This window comes from Parus major, chromosome 2 (assembly GCF_001522545.3).
Source record: "Parus major isolate Abel chromosome 2, Parus_major1.1, whole genome shotgun sequence".
In the NCBI taxonomy this organism is placed as follows: domain Eukaryota; kingdom Metazoa; phylum Chordata; class Aves; order Passeriformes; family Paridae; genus Parus; species Parus major.
This window is the reverse complement of record NC_031769.1, coordinates 115,040,177-115,064,154: the sequence shown is the minus strand read 5'-3', so window position 1 is coordinate 115,064,154 and position 23,978 is coordinate 115,040,177. Positions and strand designations below refer to the sequence as shown.

At 41.2% G+C, this 23,978-nt stretch overlaps 2 protein-coding genes across 17 annotated transcripts in view; one reads left to right on the top strand and one right to left on the bottom strand.

Annotated features, from left to right (window-relative positions):
* Window positions 1–13,173, top strand: part of ASPH (aspartate beta-hydroxylase) — a 112,120-nt gene extending 98,947 nt beyond the window's left edge. For all 16 annotated transcript variants that reach the window (XM_019005602.2, XM_019005598.2, XM_019005596.2 and 13 more), the window contains 2 exons: window positions 3,238–3,371; window positions 8,958–13,173. In XM_019005602.2, coding sequence (XP_018861147.1) covers window positions 3,238–3,371; window positions 8,958–9,108 — 285 coding nt within the window. In that variant the 3' untranslated portion in view covers window positions 9,109–13,173. The remainder of the gene's footprint in view (window positions 1–3,237; window positions 3,372–8,957) is intronic.
* Window positions 12,455–23,978, bottom strand: part of CLVS1 (clavesin 1) — a 100,928-nt gene continuing 89,404 nt past the window's right edge. The window contains exon 6 of the mRNA XM_015617621.3: window positions 12,455–14,415. Coding sequence (XP_015473107.1) covers window positions 14,328–14,415 — 88 coding nt within the window. The 3' untranslated portion in view covers window positions 12,455–14,327. The remainder of the gene's footprint in view (window positions 14,416–23,978) is intronic.

Below are 23,978 nucleotides of genomic sequence, written 5' to 3'. Positions count from 1 at the left end.
CTCATGTAGTGACAAAGATAAAAGAAATGTAAAATAATCAACTACCTGCTCAGTGCTGCTGAGACACTGTATAGAACAATAAGAAGTGATCAAAATTACAATATTCTTCTTAAAAATAGCAGTAAACTACATGTATCATAGCTAGTTTTAATTCTGGACATTTCTTACATTGCAGCCATAGTACAACTCATTGGTAGTTTAGAACAGTTTATCTATAGCACTTGAGCACAGTACACAGATGTAATTCACAGACGCATCCAGACTGATCTGCATGGGCAGATAATGTGCATGACAGTAATCAGCCTCAGTGCTGGCATGTTGGCATTACAGAAATTGTTTATCTCAGATATTAGTAAGTATCCTGCATTGCCAGTTGTTCACATTGCATTAGGGTCCAGCACATCACAGTGTAGCAGACTTGGGTGGGAGGCTCTGTGTTCACCATGGCCACTGGAGCTCATCACTGGCTGTCATAAGAAACTGCCAGTAAGCTGAGGCCTCAGACAGCAAGGATGGCTGGGGCAAGAGGCACAAACTGTCTTCTGCTGGTTTTGTTAACAGCTGGAGAGCATGCAACGCCTTAGTCTGTAGGATTTATCAAAACTACTCTGTCCCAGCCAAATGTGCAGATTTCTCAGCTGAAAAGGTGCTTCTCACCACTGCCATGCATTATTCACACTTCCTGTTCTCTGAGTTGTTGTAGGATGAATCGAAAAGTTTGAGGTGAGGAGGGACACCTGGAAATTACTTAGTCCAACCCCTTGATCCAAGTATGATGAATTAGAGCAGGTTGCTGTGTCTAGCCAGGTTTTGAATGCCTCTGAGGATAGACTCTACAGCCTGTCTGGGCAACCTGTTCCTGTGTACAGTAAAAAAAGTGTTTCCTTATGCTTAAATGGCATTTCCTGTGTTTCAATCTGTGTCCATTGTTTCTTTGCCTTTCACTGGATGCTATTGAGAGGAGCCTGCCTCTGCCTTCTTCACTCCTCTCATCAGGTATTTATATGCATTGACAAGATCCTTCCTTGAACCTTATTTTCTCCGTGCTCAACAGCCCCAACTACCTCAACCTCCCTTTGTATGTTAGATTCTCCCATCCCTTAACCCCCTTTGTAGCCCTTCACCTGCTCCAGTGTGTCCATGTCTCTCTCACAGTAGGTAGCACAGAATTGTGTCCAACATTTAAGACATCTCAGCAACTCTGAGGGGAAGGATAAACTCCCTCAACAGGCTGCCAGAACTCTCCATAATGCAACCCTGGAAGCTGTCACTGGCTTTGCTGCAGTGTTGGCTCTTGTTTCATTTAGACACTGTGAGGACCCTTTGAGGGCCCTCTGTGAGGACTCCACAGTGTCTTTCTAGAAGGTTGTTTTCTGGACAGTTATCCATCAGTCTGTATTGGTGCATGCCTTCCTAGTGCAGAATTTTATGCTTCTTTTTTGTCAAGTATTTTAAGATTTGTGTTTCTCCTATCTCCAACCTGCCAAGGTCTTTAAGAAAGGCAGAGAAAAAAAATAAAAAGTAGTGTATTGGTCATTTCTATTCAATTTTTTATCATTTGTAAACTTGCTGAGGGGGATGCACTCTGTCCCATCTTCTGAGTCACTGTGAAGCTCTTAAACAGTGCTGGACTGAGCCCTGGAATGTACCTGTGATGAGTGGCCTTCAGCTGGACTTTGTGCCTCAGATCATAACTTGTTGAGCCTGGTTTAAGCGCCAGGTTTCAATCCTCTTCATTGGGAACTTATCTAGATTCTATTTCCTCACTTTGTTGATTAGGATGTTTATGGCAGACTGATCGAAGACTTAATGCTGAGATAAACAATATCCACCAAGCTAGAAACCTCACCACAGAAAGCTGGTAAAGTGCAGAATCCCCTTCACAAACCCATACTGACTACAGCCAGGTACATTCTTTTCTTTCATGTGTTTGAAAATTGTTTCCGGGATTACTTGCTCCATCACCTTTCCAAGGGCTGAGGTGAGGCTGACTAGACAGTAGTTCCTCAGACCATCCTACTTACCCTTCTTGAACAATGTTTCCTTTCTACCAGCTCTCAGGGTCCTCTGCTGGTAGCCGTGACCTTTCAAAGATTGTGTGGATTATATGTGGGTTCACACCATCCATTTCCCTCAGGCCTCAGGGTGGATCCCATCATGACCCATGAACCAGGTTGTTGAGTTTGTTTAAATGTTCCCTAACCTGATCCTTCTCTACAGAAGATAAATCATCTGTACTCCAGTCTATTTCACTGGTCTCAGGTGCCTGGCACTCCTGAAAGTCAGTCATACCAGTAAAGATTGAGGCAAAGAAGACATGTAGTGCCTCAGCCTTTTCCATGTCCTTTGTCATCAGATATTTTGTCACGTTTAGTAGCTGGGTATGTTTTCCCTAGACTTGCTTTTATTGCTGAGTAGGAATCTCTCCTTTAACCCTTCAATTCTATCTCCAGATTCAGCACCAGGAGAGCTTCAACTTTTCCTAAGCTCATCCCTGCCTGTGCAGTGTCTCTATAGTCTTCCTGTGTGACCTGATCCTTCTTCCACTTCCTGTATAATTCCTTTTTGTGTTTCAATTTTTTTCTGGGTTGCCTTGCTTCCTGCACATAAGAATTACCAAGTTTGGACAAAGACTTAAAAATCACCCAGCTGTCCTAGACCCCTCTTCTCTCATGGGATTTTCCCCAGCAGATGCCTGAGTAAGACCAAATCTTGTCTCCTGAAGCTGTGGGTAGTAATTCTGCTTTTTTACTTTCTCCATCCTCTCATGATCTTGAACTCCACCTTTTCATGGTTGCTACAGCCAAGGCTGACAGTGACCTCCACAGATATGTGATCTGAGAGGGGCTGGCCAGTCTGATGAACACAAGCCTTGTATCTCCTATTGTCCATCCTTTTTAGTCTTTCCATTAGAAAGAAGGGGTTTTTTTCTGACAGTAGACAGAAGATAATTATTTTCAGCTTGAAATGTGAATACTGGTTATTTTAAGTAAAATTAAAACAATGTACTTTCATACACAAACACGCCCCTGGTTTCATACACACACCACAAGACATATGTTTTGTGGTATTAAATGCCTTTAGGATATGAGAGAAAGTTGCTGCTGAAACTCAAACAAAAGATGGCATTACAATTTTCACCCACCACCAAGGATGAGACTAAATGAAGTCCTGAACTCCCAGCAACATGGCTGTGAAACGGAATGTGTTCAAAAATGTGCCTTTCTCTTCTTGCAGATCAAATACTCTATCATGCACCCAGGGACTCATGTCTGGCCCCACACAGGGCCCACCAATTGTCGGCTGAGGATGCATTTGGGCTTGGTGATCCCTAAGGAAGGCTGCAGAATACGGTGTGCCCAAGAATACAGGTAATGTTGCAATGTTGGGGGTTTTTTTAATTGTTTTGGGGGGAGGGATTGCTTGCTTGCTTTCTTATTTTTTGGGGTTTTTTGCCCCTGCTTTCCTCAAGACTGAAAAAGGGATGTAACTGTGTGTAGTTAAAAAAAGAAAAAAAAGGGCATTGTGATGACCAGGATGTGTAATATATTTTTATATATATTATATATATATATTTTATATATATAGTATATATTTTATATTAATGTAGTGCATTAAACAGGCAGTTTACACTCTGACTCATGGAACAAAATTATAAATATCACTTCTGAAACAGTGCCAGGAGAGCCTTTCAAGACAAACCTGCTCTTCTCTGCTATGGCACGAAAATAACAGTAGGTTTGGTCAATGGGGTCTCTGCTTACTCATATAATGCCAGCCTAATATTGCTGCCAACGGAGTTCCTGTATTTGTTTTGATTTTGGAGAGACTTAGAGTTTGTTGCTTCTTTGGCAGAAACTAAGATATACCTACATTTTCACTGCTGTGACAGAATACCGTGGTACTTCTGGCAGAAGTCTCCTTTTCAGCCTATATTTTTTGTTATAATTCAGTTAAAATATTCCAGTTGAAGTTGATCTCAGGATGAAGATATCTATAAAGTTTTAGGCCCAATGAATTACACAGGCGGCATTTTTTTTTTAAAGTGCTCTTTAAGTGAAATTTCTTATCCATTAGGGGAAAAATTATGCTGAATTTCAAGTCAGTTTTATCTCTATTTGCTCAGTCCAAAATGAAATTAAATGAAATGGCTTATACATTTATAATCAGGGCATATACTCCCTTTAGAAATATGGGGAAATGTGCTAAGTTTTTTGTATTATATTATTAAACACAGAAAGAAAAATGTGGTGTTAACTATACTGCCAATTGCTTACAGGCTTAATTTACTGAGACTTAAGTGAAATTCTCATAATACTTAGTATCTGTACATGTATTTTGAAAGACTCTTGTATTGTCTGCAGCTTCTGAGGGCAACAAGTGTTAATTTCTAATTATTTTCAATGTAATAATGAAATGGTAGAAATATAATTAATTTGATATTGAGAAATGAAATGGTACTCTTATGTGCATGACTGCAATACATAGCAAAGGAGGTTTTTTTAATAACATTTGAAAACAACCACAACTGGAAATCTTTGGAATTTTTGAGGATAGAAGTATCCAGCTGTTAATAGCACAAAGTGTTACTGTACTCTCCTGCCAGGATGTAGCTTATAATCAATGTTACAACCTATGCTACCTACATCTAGGAAGTGACTGACTTTTTTTCCAGCATTCCAATCCAACATCCAAAACAAGCTGGGAGGAGGGAGAGGTAGCTAATTCCCTTAGAGGACTGATATAGAAGCGTGGAGTCTTTTCACTTTAGGACATCAGTGTGAGTTCAGATTGGTGGTGACTGCATGGCGTTACCATTAGGTGGCTGTAGCCATTAGTAGCTACCATTAGTAGCTGGTGTGAACAAAAGAGTGGTTTTGCTCTGCTGCCAAGAGAGCAGGTGTCCACAGCTCACCACCTGTTATAAGGCTGGCACCCTTCTTTGTCTTAACCTGGACAGAAGGGATAATCCTGTGGAGAATGAACTTAACTACCTCCATGGTAGCAGCAGTCCTTCAAAGTCAAGAGCAGAAAAATGCCTGTTGCTCCAGACAGAACATAGAGCATGTCAGTGTCTAGGGTCCAGAACCTGGGTCGATCTTATGCATCAGACATATTCATTTCACATGTAAAACACTCAAGAGGTGATTACAACTTCTGCTGAAATGTGTTAAGATCAGTTGCTTACATCAAGAGCTGTACATTCAGAAACAAGGGCAAGGTTTTCCCTGGAAGCACTCAAAGTGTCTCTGTTGCTGGCAGTGAAAGGGCTTTTATATACCCTTCCCCTATGTCAGAGGAGGTGTGTGAACTACTGTCAGAGGGAATGGTGCCAGGAGGAAGATTTACCTTGAGCAATTTCCAATTCTTTCCTCCTGGTGGTTCAGAGCAGTGGTAAACTGGTGGTTTCCAATAGGAGAGCTGGCTGGAAGAGGAAGATTAGCATCATGCTTTTTTCTGGCCTCTTGTGCCACTGCTGTGTGCGTGAGGGAGCAAAAGAAACAATGAGAATTTCATGCCTGGTTACCTCTGTGCCACCCAGCGTGGTTGTTTAGAGAGTTACAATGCAGCTCATCATTTGATGGACAGGCAAATCAGCACTGCCTAGTGCTGTGTTTTACTCCTTCACTTGCAGAAGAGTTTTTTACAGCTATTTGGAGTTGGTATACCTTGTGGTTGAGGGCCACAAAGATGATCAGAGGGCTGGAACACCTCTCCTATGAGGAAAGGCTGAGAGAGCTGGGGCTGTTTGGCTTTGAGAAGAAAAGACTCCAGAGAGACCTCATGATGGCCTTTAAGTACTTGAAGGGAACTTTTAGGAAAGACTGGGACAGTTTGTACCAGATTGGTTGCAACAGGGCAAGGGGTAATGCTTTTAAACTAAACAGAGGGTCAGTTTAGGTTATATATACAGTAGAAGTGCTTTATAGAGAGAGTGGTGAGACACTGGAACAGGTCACCCACAGGGATTATAGATATTCCATCCCTAGAAATATTCATGGTGGATCTAGACAGGGCTTTGAGCAACTAATTGAGTTGAAGATGTCCCTGCTCATTGTTGGTTTTGCCTTTAAAGGTTATTTCAACCCAAACTATTATGATTCTATGTTTCATGTTCTTTATAGCGTTGATCATTTTGGGTCACTTGGCCATTTTGGACTCCCAGCTCTATAAAGTGCAGGGTATAATGCACAAAAGTGGTGGATAAATAGTATCTAGTTATCATAATCCAACATTGCTGTCAAGGAAGGTAACATTATGATGAAATGAAGGTGAAGGTACAGCCATTATGCAGAAGCCAGTCTGAGATCTCATCTTTAACAGGTAACACTAGAGCTGATACGGAAAATTATCTGGAAACTACCCCAAAGTGGCTCAGCACCAGACCAGAACAATATGGTCCCTGTGTTGCCACTGAAAAGTGTTTTTCACACCATCAGGCTTCTAGAAAATATTTATTTGCATGCTAATAGTGGGGTTTGTAGCCTTTTCAAAAGGGGCTAATAGTCCCGTCAGCTTTATGACTTTTTCTTTGTTGTGCAAAACAGCCGATCCCATTATGATGCAAATGATAGATCCTGGGTTTTAACCTCTGAAGCTACTTCATCTGGGTGCCTGGGTTTTTATTGTCCTTTACCAGAGTTGCACTTTCAGGCTATTTAGAGCAGTTCTTTTCAGGCTTGATTTAATTAAAAAAAAAAAAAGCAAACCAAAACCAGAAACAAAATAACTGAAAAAAACCCTAAACCAACCAAAAACCCAGCTACTCCCCTCAACAAGAAAAACAGCACTAGATCTCAATTGCTTCAGACAAAGCAAAATCAAATCCCCCAACCCTCCCCAAACACCATCACCAAACGCTCCTCCCAAAAAAACCCTACCCAAACCCCCCAAAATCAACCCCCCCAAAAAAAACTCCAAAAACCCCAGAAAAAAACCCAAAAAATAAACCAGCCCAATAAAACCAAACTAAAACAATTATACAACCCAAAGTGTGCTTTAATTTCTTTTACCACATCATAGCACTGCAAGTGGTTTACTCCCATGGACTTTAATAAAACCAATGTAACTTTGGTGCAGTAGCAGTAACTCAGGGTCTATGTGACATACAGTTTTGTTACCAGATAACTCATGTGGTAGCACAAACCCACACATGATCATATCTGAAACCTGCAAAAGGCTATTTATCTGGGCCTTTAAGGCATGTGCAAGTTAGTGTGAATTTTTTTACTAGGTTATGCTTTCTGGTTTGTCTACCCTTGTTTCAATTATGTTTAGCTGATTATTTCAATTGATCCTATTTCAATTTCTCTTCAGAACGTTACAGCATAACCCCATACATTTTGATGGTTGGGTTTTTTTTCCTTTTGTTGAATTAAAAATATGGAGATGAATTGGAAGTATGAACCTAATTTTCACCCTGTTTTTGAAAAAAGAAAATTGTTTTCTCTGTAAATGAATACAGCTGAATGAGCTTAAGCAATGCATTTCCATCTTTGATGGCAAGGCCTTTGTGTCTTTACCATTGTTACCGTTCATAGTGTTTACTTCCCTCTGAGGGCATCCATCCTCTTGGATTGCTTCAGCTCCTGAGGGATCCTGTTAAAAAAATTGAGTGTGTGTTCATGATAGAGTGTCTTTAGGAAGGAATGTTTCTTTGACCATTGTTACCTTGACTGTTATTCATCTAGCCTCACCTGAAGGTGTATAATGAGGTGTTAAATTTCTTTTCAAAATTATGAATCCAGGTCTCAGCAGGCTGGAGAGGCTGCCAGCTGAAATGTGATGAAGTTCAACAAAGGCAAATGCAAAGCCCTGCAGCTGATAAGAGATAAACACCTTGCAGCTGTAGTGGCTGGGTGATGACTGCCTAGAAAACAGCTTTGCAGAAAAGGGCTTAAGCGCCCTAGGGACCAAGTTGAACATGACTAATAATCTTCTTTTGTACTGATGAAGTCTAGCTGTGTACTGGACTGTGTTACTATATTTGTAGGAAGCAGTTTGAGCAGTACAATTTTTGCCTCTCTCTTCTGCATTCAAGACACTGCCTCTGGAGTACTATGTCCAGTTTGGGACACTTTAGTACAAAAAAAAGTCATTGACAAACTAGAGGGACTCCAGTGGAGGATGAATAAGATGATTAGGGGTAGAAACTTAACAAACTGGTTTGGAGTCTGGAAACCAGAAGGCTAAAGAGTAGCCTAGTTACTGTTTTAACTACTAGTGGGTGACTGTGAGGGAGACAGAGCCAGACTCTTTTCAGAGAGGTACAGTTGTAGAATGAGAGGTAATGAACACAAGTGACAGTGAAGGAACTTTCATCTACGTTAAAGGGAGTTTTCACAATAAGATGGTAGAGTGTCCATGGCTGCAGAAATCTCAGGTTCCTCAGCAGTGGATTTTTTAATATTTCATCTAACCTCAAAGCTGGATCTAACTTTGTAGTGAGTCCTTCTATGAGTACAAGTCCTTCTTGGACCACATGACCTTCCAAAGGCATTGCTCTGATTTTTAGAAAAAGCAAATTGATTTAAAGTAACTTCTTTTTGAACCATATGAGCATTTTACTAGTCATTCCCTCAGTTTCTATTACTTATGTACATCACTAATGTATCTGATTAGAAATGAAGAAAAGTGGATTATCACACCAGTATTATAGCCACTCCCTGTTTAATGGACTCAAGTCATTAAAAGTATAATAAATAGCATATATCGTAAATGTCTGAATGTGTTTTAGAGCATAACTGTGCAGAATGAGGGGGAAAATAACACGCAAGTCCATTAGACTGATCTTTCTGTGGTTTATTTAAAGCTCTCATACTCCACTCTCTCTGGATTAGGCAGTGAAATCTTGATTGTGCAAGATGTCAAAGATCATCTTCAGAGTTGATCTTTTGCTTACCTGCTCCATGGCACTTCAAATGCTACACTAAAGTATATTCTTTTTTGTTTCACAGAGACTGGGAAGAAGGGAAAGTTCTTATTTTTGATGACTCTTTCGAACATGAAGTATGGCAGGATGCTGAAAGTTACCGCCTGATATTCATTGTGGATGTGTGGCACCCTGAGTTAACAGCTCAACAGAGACGTACCCTTCCTGCTATTTAGAGGGTTTCTTCTGATGTGTGGAGCAGAGGAGTATTAACTCCTTTGGAGTATGAAAACAGGATTAATTTATCCAGCATACAAAGTATACAAGCATTTTAAGGGTAAGAAAAGATAAGGGTGGAATTCTACAATCACAGTGGACTTGGTTTAAAAAGAAAGAAAAAAGAAGCCATGTTTTGTTTCATACTGATACAGCACTGATTTGTATTGTTTTTCCGGCTGCAAGTCTGAAAACACAAGTCTTGTCAGCCAAAAGGCAATAGATCTGGATTTTCAAACTGAGGAATGTGCAGATGTTTTTGCCATGCCTGTATTTTCTTTACAAAATCAGTCACCTGCTTAACTGTGTTCAGGCACAAGATTTATGATTTTACATCTAGGGAATACTTCCTTGCTTTCTGTCTGGGAAGCAACATGTAAGATATTTGCAAACATATGCACACAATTGACTTTGAAAATCAGTATGCAGGTGTAATGTTAGCTGCTTTAGGCATAGAACATGTCCCTATGTTATCACTGTAGATAATGTGAATGGATTATGTGTGTTTTGTACTTTTTCTACCTGAGTAACTGTATTTTTCTAGCTTAATTATGAACAAATCTTCTTTAATTAACCACTATTTTTTAAAAAAGGTGATATATATACAAGTGTATCTCCAGCTATCAGCAGAAGGAAAACGCTGTATATGAACAAATTTCATTTTTGCCAAGTGTGGCCTTCTTTTGCCTTCCTGGATATGTAAACAGAAACTTGCATAATAGCTGCCTAGTGAAGCTTTGTTCTTCTAAAACAGAATAGTTCTCTTAGTTAGCGGGTGGCCTTCAGCTTGATAATGTGATTTTAGAAAATGTTGAGCAAATCTGACATTTTTAGGCTCAGATCCTAAAGTACTTGACAGTATATGGTGAGCTGCTGTTTCTCCTATCATTACCAAAGCTTCTGCTGTGATATCCTATTTCTACCCAGTGGAGGGTCTGGGACCCCTTCTTCCAGGGGCTCCTCCTTGGCTGCCCTTGGGTGGTCATTCAGCAGAAAAAAAAATACATGAAGAATTTCTTGTGCTTTAGGCAGAAGGACAAGGTCCAACTTGGCTTCCTGCCCGAATGCAGAGCAGACAAAGAGCTTCAGGTTATTAACTCATATTAACTTCCACTGCCAGCATCCTACAGGGTGCTAGAATGATCCTCTAATTGACCTAATGGTGTTTTCCTTGTCTTGAAATGTGTGATATAATGCTGAAGTAGTCTGGTCCCAGTAATGTTTACAGTATGCTCTGTATTTGCCATACAGAATTTACCATGTGGTAAAAAGGTCTATTTTCAAGATAGAAAACTAGCTACATTTTAAGCAGTTGGCAGATCTTTTGGGTGTGTACTGTTTAATGGGAGATAGAGTGTGCAGGACCCTCTGCTTTTAACTTCTAAGAACACTAACAGGGGAGAGGGAGAGCAGAGATTGCGCTGCTGATGTTTATGTCTGGCTGTTATCTCCTCACCCACAGCACCAGCTGGCGCTGGACAGGTGTGCCAGGATGCTCTGGGCATCATGACTGACGCTTGTGAGTGACAAACTCTAAGCAAGGAGACACTGGGATTACTTAGTCTCCGCAGCTTTGACTTTGTTGTCCAAAAGCCATGGAACAGTTTTTATTTGAGTAGTGCTCAGTGGTTTATTACTGCAGAGTCTACATCATGGCATTGGAGTATCGTGACCTGAATGTCACATTTGCTGAGGCAAACTGCAGATAAGAGCTCTGAATTCCCATAAACTGAATGCTTTTCAGATTTTTGTATTTTACTAGGTAATTAAATCTTGTAATGCCATATAACACATGGTGACTGCGCCATAAATTAGTGTAACCAGTTTCTGGAAGTGTGCACTTTAATTTCCTCTTTTGAATATTAAACTGATAAACCCTCTCTTATCAAGAGTCATTTTTAGACAGCTAAGATAATTAGGTTTTCACATGTTGTCCATATCAAAAATAATCATGAAACTATACACAATGTACAAGAAAGTAACAGTTCTCAGTTAATAATAATGAAAAAACTGTAAAGATTTATAAGTTTCACACTTTAGAAAATATAAAAATACTTTTGGAGATCATTTGGAGAATCATGCAAAACTTGAAATAAGGTACTTCTTGTTGTGGGGGGTAAAAGAATAAAAATATTTTTTAAATATCCTGTTAACTGTCAAGTCAAAGCCTATATTTTATATCTTTTTGAAGTGATCAAACATTAAAAATTATAAGGTAATTCTCTAAAATAAAGACAGTGTGTGCAAAAAGAAATCAATAACTTTTTAAACAAAAATTGATGGTTTAGGAATATTTTTATTAATGTTGCATTTTAGTTTCTATAGCTCAGAGTAAATGCTAAAGGAGTGGTAAAGGCTTTGGAGCTTTATTTATGAAAATCCATGCCGTCCTTCAGATTATTTCATTGTTCCTTTGAAGGCCCACACTTTATCTTGTCCAACTGCAGTTGGCAAATAGATAAAATTGGCAAATAGATAAAAGTAATCTCCCCAAGATGTGTGTGTGCCAGAGTAGCACTGTTTATTAGATTGTGTAGTGATATATCGACCATTTAAAAATCTTAAGTGCCTCAAATAAGACAAGGTGTTCCTGCAACACTGAAGGGAATCTATTCTATGCCCACCTGTCAGGGAGCAGAGAGTGGATAATTTCATTAGGTACAGTTACTGGATTAGCTCTATACGTGGTGAGGATACATAGAGCAGACTGCAGAAATTATGCAGTGAATTACTGGCATATGGTTTTAGGTGTTCCTGTTTGCCAACTGGTATTCTGTCTTGAAAAAGCTTTTTGAATGGAAGTGGTTTTTTTCAATGGAAATCCATTGCAATTTGTGGTGGTTTTTTTTGTTAGATTTATTTACAGAAGGAAATGGCAGACAAGGGCAATATAGTTTGTAACACAGTATGTACTCATCACGATGTTAGGAGGTGGCTTCCACCTTGCCTTTTGTTACCTTGCTTGCACAGAATCTGCGTAAGAGCCTATGGTTAAATGCAGGCTTCACACACTTACATACAAGGCATCATATGTATTTATTCATATCACAGTTAAAGAAAGTAAATAATTTATCCTTTGTGAGGTTTGATCCTCAAGGAGCAGATGTCAGTAGTATTTGCACTTCTTGGGCAGGACAAGACCCACTTTTATGAACAGTGATTGTAACAGATTATCACAAAGATTCAATGGCAATGGGGGTAAGTGTATTAACAGAAAAATCACAAACCAAAGTATTCCTTCCTTAGTGCTGCAGTATAATAGCAAATGTCTGTCTTTTTTTGTCTCTTTGGGTTTTCACTTTCTGCTTTAAGCACATTCTCTTTGACAAATCCAAATGCCTTTTAGTCTCTGTGAGCCCGGGGAAGAGAAAGCAACTGCTACCAGGACTTGACATCCGTGTTTCCTGTAATAGGTGATGATGATGTCAGGTGGGGGAGAATGGAAGAAACCCCAAAGATAAATGGGCTCAGTCATCTTATTTTTTAATGTTCTTGCAAGCTTCTGCTTCTTTTTCTGACTCCTGTGTTGCCTTGCTGGGACCATCCACTGCCTTAAAGACTGGCTCTCTATCACGGAGGCCAGGCTTTGTATCAATGACATGTTGCTGCAGTAAGAGGTTTGTCTGAGTGAGGTTTTCTGTACAAAAACTAGTGGGTAAATCCCAGGTGTGTTGATAGGATCTGGCAGGATGTCCCTTCTGTCCTGTGCAGGCATAAAATGTCATTGTAGATAAAGGCAGTATTTTGTTAGTCCATCCTTTAGGGCTGGCCATGTCCACTTGAACGATGTCATCACTTCAGCCTAACACTTGAGAATTCAGTGGGTGTTCCAGTGCACATTAAAAGCCCTTGTGCCCACTATCATCTCATTTTGTATGTATGGTTTACACTGCTACCTTTGATATATTGTTGCCAAGTGCTTGTTCTAGTAAGTTGTCAATGTATGGCAATTTAATTGAAGATTTAAAGTGTGTACAGTGATTGTAACTGTTTCAGGAAATAAAGTCACTGCACATGCAATTTGATAATGATTGTTCTTTTATTTCTTTAATCTGGTTTCCATTTCAATGAAGGGATGGTACTCTCTTTGCAGCTAGAGCAAACAGAGATATAACAAACTGATCTTTGGCATTTCAGTTCTCCTATTCTTCAACATTTCCTTCTAGCAGAAACTTGTTCTGAATAATTAATTCTAAGTTTTCCTTTTTCATTTTAACCATGGCCCACATCTGCAATCAGCACACCTTTCTGACTACGCTTTTCCCTGACTGCAGGAGGGAAGGGGGTAAATGGCTCTGGAAAGCTTTCCTTGCTGTTGTGACCTAAATGAAACAATCTAGATTGAACCACTAATCACTGTTGAATTTGTCCAGCGTGTCTCCATGGAACCACCCCCTTCACACGTGCACACACATGCACATGTCTTCTAGGCTCCTGAGTTGCCTGTGGAAGTGTTAATCATTATTAAAATCAACTAATTGCCTTTCAAATTCTGTGTGTCTGCTGTTCACACAGCTCATTCCACTTAGCTGACAGCTTTATAAGGGTTTCAAAAGTTAAGACCAATTTTTGCTAGATACTGAAATGTGACCCCTGTATAAGCTGCATGGATGAGGCAGTCACAAAGTGTCATGTTGAATGGCATTATGCTGGCATTGGGGTTCTTTTTTAAATGTGAAATCCTTCTGTAAATCTCAAATACCCTATAGATGCTGATGATTCTGCCCTCTAACCCAGACTACACTTGCTGATTACAGTGTGAAATTTGAGATGCTTTTCTTTAAAACTCTTACAATCTTCACTTCTATAAAATGATCATCCCTGATGGAGTCTTCAGGAACACTATTAACACACCCTGGTTTCTTTAAACAGAGAATGCAGTCCCACCATTTCCAACAATTTAATGTCACAAGTCAAAGAGAAAAAAAAAAAAAAAAAAAAGAAGAAATCCAATTCTTTGTATATGGACAGCCTCCTGTGTCGGTAGAAGTTTCTCAATTCTTGTTCAGCGCCGGCCGCATGGACAGATGGCTGGTGACAGTTGTTACTTGGTCAGGAAACACGAAGGACTTGTTATCGAGCGAAACGCGTGTGTGCGTGCGTGTCTGTGTGTGGCGTGCTCTGTGGGGTTCTGTACGGTGGAGGTCTGTTCCTGGATCTCCCCTGGGCACGGGAGAGCTCAGTCCAGAGCCAGCAGTGGCTGGGTGTTCTCACTTTCCCCCTGGTCCTCGTGTTTCAGCGTGCCGGCTTCCACCACAGACTGGGACCTGAATGCAGAAAAACACACATGCTAGCAGTAACTGCTGCAGAAGCACTCACCTCCCCGTGCTTCTTTTTATGAGCATTGCTTTAGCCCATTTTCATCTTTATGGCTTTTTAATTCTTTTCTGTGCAAAGCATAAGGAATTTGGGAAACTCCTTCGCATACAAGCATACAAGTGGGGAAGGGAGTCATTGAAGATCTCGAATACTATCAAAATATTAAGTGCCTACCTACTATCTCTAGTGCTGAACATGCTCAGCAACTTAAAGACCTGGGCCTGCAGTGCCATAAGTTCTGTTGGTGCTCAATGTCTTCCTTGGCAAAGCTACATGTACAGCTGCTCACTGGAAGGCAAAGTCATGTGCACAGGCACTGGCAGGAGAGAGTCACAGCTTGTGCTTGCTGCAAATCTTGAGAAATACAAGTAAATCACATTTTTCTGATGTAGGGCTTTATGGGGCAGAGCTTCCACGAGGTACCCAAGACCAGTAAAGAAGACAGAGTTAATATGACAGTGAGAGAGCTTCTGGTGTGCCCAGTCCTGCAGTTTGTCTCCCTGTCTACACCCTTGAAGGATAACTTTATTCAGGGCTAGCCCATTTTAAAATCATTCCTGTCTTCAAGGTGGGAAGCACAGTTTATCCTTTTTTATTAATGGACTAAAAAAATCCCAACACAGAAAAAAATAATAAACACTAGAGAAAGAAGAGCATCAGAATTTCTTGCGGCAGCAAAAATTGAATGGGCTCAAAACTGTGGGAAAGTTCAAGACTATTTCATTTTCTGAGGTCTGTGTGCTGTAATGTTTGCTTGCTGAACTATGGAAGGAGGATCTGATGCCTTTATTGTTACAGAGATTTGTTATCCTCCATTTTCTCTGTAGTGGGCTAGGAACTGCCTCCCAGTTTGGAGGAGACAGTGACCTTCAGAGCAAGATCACTGAATGAATCTGGAACTTTTAGAAAAGGACCTTTTTCATAAGGGGGCATAGAGTCATCCAGACCAGGTATTCACATATTGCATAGTATTGTTATAAAGAGCCAGTTTTCTCATGGATGGCTTTTAGAATCAGGAGTAGCTCTCATTCCATACATGATGCATTTGTAGTTCCCAATTGTTCACTTATGCTTTAGCTACTTTGTGAGATTAGATGTCACCTCTCTTTTGATAAGAATCCTTAATAAATTGCATCCTTTGGTACTGCAGGACTGAATACCATGACTGTGAATAACTTGTATGATAATTATTCCTATTCTTATGCCTGGAGCTTTCATTAAAGCATAATAAAAATAATTAATTTTAAAAAATCTTCAAAGAAAGATAACAAAAACTGGATGCTCAATGGCTTTATGCCATAATTTTCAAAGAAATTATGTTTGCCCAAATGTTTTCAATGCATATGTTTTACAGATATGTGACATGAATAGTGATTTATGATTGCATTTTAACATAGAAAAGCAACTGATTTGGGAGATTATGCTAAATGGCAATTTACATATTTCTAGGATGAGGCAGCAAAAAATAATTATGTGGCTTTCAAACTGTTATGGAATGGATTGAAATCTCAACATCATCATGTTTTTATTTTCTTTTTGACTACAAGATCAAATTATTATTAAATAGTATCTGATTAATACTCATCACCAGACAATACTCATCTGACCCACTGCCCTTCAAATGAATATCAAAAGTTGTGTATCCTTTGCAGCATTTCCTAACACACAGCTGAAAGTTTCTGCTCTAAGTCAACTGTGAAAAATCTGAATTTTTTCCTTTTGTGATCACTGCTGATCATCTCTGCTCTCATCTCCTTACATACTCAAAAATTCTTGCATTTTGTAACAGCAAGATACCGGGTTCTCCACCATACTGGTACTTGGGTGTGTACCACCTTGGGAGCAGCATAATCCCAAATTCTAAGTGCAGGTCCTCTCTACACAGAAACAAAACATCCAGAGCACCAAGTAAATGTGTTGTAACCCACCTGACCTCCAAATTCCAAAAGCCAAATGATTCAAATGCTATGTCCAGCCCTTCTGAATAATGCAGAGAGGGATCCAACCGAGTTTTTTGTATCCACCAAGCTCTGGCAGCAACAATTTCTTTTCCATTTCTGCTTAGATTACTATCCTAAAATAAGCAATTCTGATATCTCTGTAGGGCACAGTCATGGTTTGAACAATCATTGTTATTTGCTGAGATACCACAAATAAAGGATTTCTGTTTGGATTTCCATTTTCCAAATACATCAGGGGAGTCTTTGCTGAAAAGTGCTTCCACTTTTGTTTTCAACTTACTTTTTATGTAGAAAATAAAAAAAATCAGTAAATTTTGAAAAATATTCCAAAACACTTTTTTTCATATTCTTCATTTATGGTAAATATTAAAAATGTAGATGGTCAGGAAAGGATTTTGACAATATGAATCAATGCAGCTCACAATCTAATGTAATAACTTAGCATGAGATATATATTTCACTGGCCTAAAACATCCTGAATGCATTCTATACTTTATTTAATGATAGAGAAAAGATGATTTGCAGTAGGCCACTGTTGCAGAAAGCATTTTCAACTGACCAGTATCTGTAGAATCACAGAATATGCTGAGTTGGAAGGGACCCATCAGGATCATCAAGTCCAAATTCTGGCCCTACACAGCACCATCCCCAAGAGTCACACCATGTGCCTGAGAGCATTGTCCAAATGCTTCATGAGCTCTGTCAGGCTTGGGGATGTGGCCACTCCCCTGGGGAGCCTGTTCCAGTGACCAACCACCCTCTGCATGAAAAATCTTCTCCCAAGATCCAAAATAAACCTCCCCTGTCTCAGCTGCATAACATTTCCTCAGGTCCTGTTGCTGCTTAGGAGAATAAAGATTTCAGTACCTGCCCTTTCACTTGCCCTCATAGGGATGCTGAAGACCACAGTGAGGTCTCCCCATCTCCTCCGGGCTGAAAAACCAAGTGACCTCAGCTGGTCCTCATGTGGCTTCCTCTCCTGTCCCTTCACCATCTTCGTTCCTCCGTTGGACACTTGTTAATAGCTTAATAGCTTGATCTTGTGGCACCCAGAACTGCCCCCAGCACTGGAGGTGAAGCTGCCCCAGTGCACAGCAGGGCAGGACAATCCCTTCCCTTGCCCAGCTGGTGATGCTGTGCCTGATGCCCCCCAGTACACACTTGGCCCTCCTGGCTGCCAGGGCACTGCTGGCTCATGTTCAGCTTGTCATCAACCAGGACCCCAGGTTCCTTTCCACAGCACTTGCCTCCAGGCTCTTGTCCCCCACACTATTCACACAACCAGAGTTGCCCCATCCCAAGTGCAGAATCCTTGTTAATCTCCATACAATTGGTGATTGCCCATCTCTCTGATTTGTCTATGTCTCTCTGCAGGGCTGCCTTGCCTTCAAGGGAGTCAACAGCTCCTCCCACTTGTATCCTTCAAGTTGTTATCCTTCAAGTCCTGCATCCACATCGTTAATGAAGCTGTTGAGGAGCACAGGGACAAAGATGGAGCCCTGCAGAGCCCCACTAGTGACAGGTTGCCAGTCTGATGTCACCCCTTCCACTGTAACTCTTTGTGCCTGACCCATGAGCCCGTTGCTCCTCCATCACATGGTGTGTTTATCCAATTTGTCCAGTGTTAGCTATTTTGTCAGGAAGGATACTGTGATAGACAGTATCAAAAGCTTTGCTGAATTCCAAAGAGATTTCATTAACTGGCTTTCCTAGATCAGCTAGGTGGGTTACTCTGTGGTAGAAGGAAATCTGGTTTGACAAGCAAGACTTTCTCCTCATCACCGTGCTCAATGTGACCAATGACTGCATTATCCTCCAGGTGTTTCTCAGTACCTCCCAGAGTAATTTTTCCATGATTCTACTGGGCACTGAAGGAAGACTGACAGGCCTGTAGTCTCCATGGTCCTGCTTCTTACCCTCCTTAAAAATTGGGACATTTGCCAGATTTCAGTCAGCTGGGACTTCTCCAGATCACCAAGACCACTCAAAAATAATCTAGAGAGGCATTGCAGTGACATCAGATAACTTTGAGGATTCTCAGATGAATCTCATCAGGCCCCATAGATTAGCAGGGATCCAGCCAGAGCAGCAGATCCTGCTCAAGTTCAGCTGGGTCAGCTGGGAGCTGATCATTCTCACAGTCATGGTCCCTCAGCTCTGGGCACTGAGATCCCCTGCATTTTTTGGCTGTATAAATTAATATTAGACAAATGCTGTTTGGAAGAAGCACCCTATCTGTTGGTTTCATCTGGCTTTTGTGCATCTAGTACACATTTTTAGTTCAAGGAAAGAAGTCACATTCTGGGTATGTGCAAGTTTACACACTAAATACAGGCTTTGTATGCTGGCTTTAGCACTGAGCCTAGGACTAGGACTACTTCTTATTTTAAAAGTACTGCTACCTGGTTTAGCTGCATTAACATTTTATTCAGAGGAATTCACAACCACAATTCAATTTTTTAAAACAATCTGCTCATGATTCTTGTAAAGGTATGTGTGTATCTAATTGCACCTTAACCTCCTATCGAAAAATAAATTGCAGTAAGACACCAAAGTACCTTTGCCCAGACTAGTCCTTGTAAATTGCAACCATCTTTGCATTCAAAGCACCCTCTTGCAGAACAATTTAAGTAATTTTGATTTAAAATGGTAAATGAGCAATACAAAACTTCCCTTGTTTGACAAGCAGGGTTTAAGCTTTGGCCCAATTCATTGGATACTGTTCTGGTGGTATCCCATGGCCAGCAGAAGTTGTTCATGGCACCAGACAAAAGCATTTCTGTTTTGCTGTCTTTCCATATCAATATGTTCAAATACCTGATGGGGTGGAGTAGTGGAACACAAAAGAATCATCTCAGTGATACTCAGTGACAGAAGAGTCAGCAGACATCAATAGAAATACAGGAACTTCCATTTTTTTACTGGGGAATGTTTAAACACTGAAACAAATTGCTCAGAGATATTCTGGAGTCTTCGTGCTTAGAGATATTCAAAATCCAGATGGACAAAATCCTGGACAATCTGCTCTGCACTGAGCAGGGGATTATGTAGAAGATCTCCAGAGGTTTCTTCCTCAATCTTTTTGTGATTCTGTGCCCACAGAAATACCAAATTTTCTGAACCATCTCAATTAATCTTTCTCTATCCTGACAGGGCAACTATTTTCTTTACAAGTCTTTGGGGTGTCAGCCTCCACAGGGTGGATGACATTCAGCTGCTAAACATAGATATCTATGGCCATTTAAGGCACCATAGGGTATCCAAAACAACTGATTTGATAACTGAAGGTTATGGCTCTTGGTTTTATGAAAGTCTTGTAGAGGACTCATGTCCTTCTGGAGTAACAGATGGAGGCCAGGAGGCCATCATAGTGCCTAAAACCATTTAATTGTACTTTGCAGGATGAATGCAGCTACTTTGTAGTGTTCAAGAAATGTCCAAGTCATTTTCACCTGAGCCAGATATGAACTGATCATCTAAGCAGGAAACAGAAATTGCATTTGCCTTCTCCTGTCAATACATTTTAGTCACTTGTGTTTTGATTCATCTCATCATCAGACATCTGTGGTCACTCTGTGCTATAAATGGCAGAGAAATAAACATTCTTAGGGTGCTACTCATCTGACTTGTTTGAAACATATGGTATAAACATATGATTCATGGGTTACCTACATTCAAGTCCCTGCTCTGATGAGTTCTCATCTGTTAAAACTAGGGAGAACAGATTTCATGACTTATGAGGCAATGTTTCCTACATATCATAGCCACAACTGCCTCACACCATCAATATTCACCTTCACTATATTACCTTCAGTACTCACCAGAAATGTGACACTTGTACTGTGTGTTCTGCACCTCTGGAATTATAAATGAGTACATGTGAATTCAAAACCTTCTGGTTTCCTTCTTTTCTCAGCTAAAAATTCTCTGTAACCAGTTTGAAAGATACTTGACTGAGGACGGTCTGGTTGACTTAAATTTTAACACAAGTAGACAATTGTTTGTATCACACAGATAGGGTCACTGCCCTCAGCTGGCAGACACTGTGCCTGTCTTTCTTTAACATGATCCCTGTGGGAGACTTAGCTTCTGTAAGATTACATGATCACAGTGGACTAGGAGCTAAATCTGAAGTAATTAAAAGACAAGTCAATGCCCATAGACTTTACTAATCTAGATTCCAGGGCTAGGTAACCTTGCTTAGGAGAACAAAACAAAAATGGAAAGAGAAATGAATTGTCAGTCTCACTTCTGAACCCTAGGTACCATTTGAGTGTGGTCCATTTAAAGCGTCAATCAAACCCCCCATGGTTGTTTTACTGTTCAGCAAGAATATTTGGAAGTCTGGAAAATCAACAATACCCAGCTGTTTCTCCAGCAGGCTGGCCATATATTTCAAATGACAGCACTGCATAGGTATGTACATCAATGTCTAAGAGAACAGATGGCTTTATGTGTGTGGCCACTTTTATGCAACTCTCTCCAATTCAGTCAAAAACCATGCAAGAATACTGGATACAGACTTCCTAGCTGTGCTGTTTTCAGAAGGCTCTTCTCAGAGTATAGCTGTAGTCAATCATCTCACAGGAACTGATGTTTGTTGGGGATCAGTTTTGTTTCCCATAAAAAATACAGTACAAAATCCTGGACTGAGCTAACAGTAAGTGCCAGTGTATCACAGCACGTTTGGCTTGAGAGACATCTTCCAATTCTCTGATCCTTCAGTTTATGCTCTTCTTCACAGAAATGCTGATGTGCTGCAGCCCACAGGAGTGAGGATGTCTTTGTGCTGGGCTTCATTTCAGGAGGTTTGTGAAGGAAAGAGGAGGGTGGCATGTTTTCTTCCCTAAATTCAGGAGGCTTCAAGGTCTCAGTGACACACTGCAAATCACATTGAGTGACTCTGTTTTCTACCTCTCACCTCCCATCTGCTCATTTCCCTTAAATTCCATTCAAATTTCACCAGTACCTTCGGGCTGTTCATCTCACAATTATTCATTCCCTTTACAGAACATTGTCTTTTAAAATCACACTCATGAATGTTTGTACTGACAAAGTCTGAGGGACATTTCTTTCTTGCCTTTCTCCCTCCATCAGACGGTAGAGGAGGGTGCAGCACCTAAGGGTGTGCTCTGCAACACACCTCACTCAAGTGTATGGCTTCACTAGGTGAGATAAACAATGCTTTCACCTTGTGGTATCACAGAGACAGTGCAGATTTACTGGTGTGAAGAAATTGTGTCAAAAGGTACCCTTTTGTTATTGTAAGTGCTTGGAAAGGAAATGCTCTCCAGCAGGTGTGGGCAGATGAAATGAGCCCTGGTCAGCAGTGCTCACCCCCAGTGCAGCAGCCATGGCATGTGGTTCTCTGCCCAGGCTCACAAGCCCTGCTCAAACCTCTTGCCAACGCAATTTTAGTTTCTACTCCAGTGTTGTCTCGCAGCTCTGCTTTAGAACAGCAGCGTATTGTGCCACAGAGACCTGCCCAGAGGGGCAGCTTTGGTACACCAGCCGCAGCAAATGCAGCAGCACCAATGTCCAGGGGCCCAGGAGGGCTGGGAATGTCCACTGGCATGATGAGTCAGGGGCAAGTGCAGTGTGAAAGCTCTGGCAGAACCTTGCTGCCAAGGCTCAGCCCTCAGGACAATGGTGCCAAGCTGCTGCACTTCCCGAATGGAAGCTGTTTTAGTGGCCACTGTGGCAGCAGTATCCATCTTTCGCCCTGGTGGTGAGAACATCCTAGTGAGAGGTCTCTGAGTAGGGCCTTGGCACATCAAAGTCAGGGGCAGCTCTGGCCCAGACCTGTAAGTGCACATGTGAAGAGGTCTCTGTGAGTACATCTGCACCACTAAAGAGGCAATTGCTGCAGAATGAACCCCAGCACAAGACCCCTCATCCTCCCTGTGCCCACCAGTTCTCTCCCCTTTGTACCCGACAGCTGGCCACAGCTGCTTCTCTCCACCAAAAACCCTGAGCACACTCACTGCAGGGTGTGCACAAAGAGGGATAGGGATGACACTGCACCACATGTGACTCTAACCATGGCCTGGCTGTCTGAGCACCCAGTCCTGCCCTGTCCCTTAGTCCACACTCCTCTCCAAGGATGCAGTGCATATCCCTTGGCACTTGCTGTAAACACAGGCTTCTGATGGGCTATGACAAGTTCTCAGCTTTTTGCAGACACTGAATTGTATAAACATGCAGAAATGCTTAAGTATGTGACACAGCACATACAGTCTTATGCCTTCAGGCCACTGAGACCCAGATGGAGGGCAAATGCAGCCAGACTCCTCTGGCAGGGCCTATCCTGAGAAATGCAGGTCTGTGCCACCAGCCATAGAACTGGGGTGCACATCTCAGTCTGTTTTGATCAGTGGGGATTTGCCCAATATCTCCTGCTCCTAAGTGTTGAGCTTCTGTGTCAAGATCTTGCCTCAATCCAGGCATGGGTAAGAGCTTTTTCTGTCCATTTCTTTTCTCTGCTATGGACTGTGTTTCCCATGTGCTTTTTCTCTCATAGAAGGAATAGGAGCACCTGCTTCAGATAGGAGTTCCTGGAAGACTCTTAGTCCTCTGGAATCCAGTATGTCACCTATCACATGGTAAGCCTAGTCATAGGATCAAAGACAACACTGCAGCAGCAAACATCAATTTACATCAGATTCAGCAGAGCTGTTATGAAGTGTGCAGGATTTGATATCTAAAAAAATAATTTCAGGCCAGGTAATGAAAAAGAATTCTTCTCACAATTTATGAATATTCACACATAAACATACATGCACTTGTCATGACTACTCATGCTTTTCCTGCTTATCTCCATTTCCTTGTCCACTAAGCTCCCTCTAGCCCAACAGCTTCCTTTTTTCAGATAATCCAGTCCTTTAGTCCTGCTTCATCTTTCAGTCTGCCTTTTTTAGCTCCCATTCCAGGACTCCAGTTTTCAACATCTCCACCAGATCTGCCACTGAGTCACAGTCTCTTCACAGCTGTGTGGCAATAACGGGAAGGACAGAGGACTAGGAGCAAAGGGGATCAGTCTTTCTACTTCCCCATTATACATCAAAAGTTTCCTGTCCTTCAAAAGAACAGCACTACAGCATGAAAGCAGCCCTGAGATGTACTATTTAGAGTGGAAAGGCAAGCACCACCTCAGCATGAAAAGCCAAAATGTAGGCTGTGGGAGCAGCAGCCACTTGGCCAGGTGTGTGTGGGTGTTGAGACCCGTGCATTGCGCCCTGGCCCCAGGAGCACACTCTGTTCTTTCTCAGAGGGCTCTTTCCTCCCTCAGTGCTCAGCATACTCAGTGCTGTGCTAGTAAGTGGCTTTTATATTGCTTTCGTGTGGTGATTCAGCGTGTGGCTCTGTGACATATTTGCTGCATATTAGTCCAAGCCTGCTCTGAAGATAGCCTTTTTTAATTCCCTTCTGAGCTTTTCTGTGGAGTTTATCAATGCAGTACTTGTGTGCCTCTTAAATGCTAATTCATTTACTGCCATGGCATGACTGTGAGAGTCAGTTTTCTTTTAATTTTCATTTTGCATGTGGAGAGC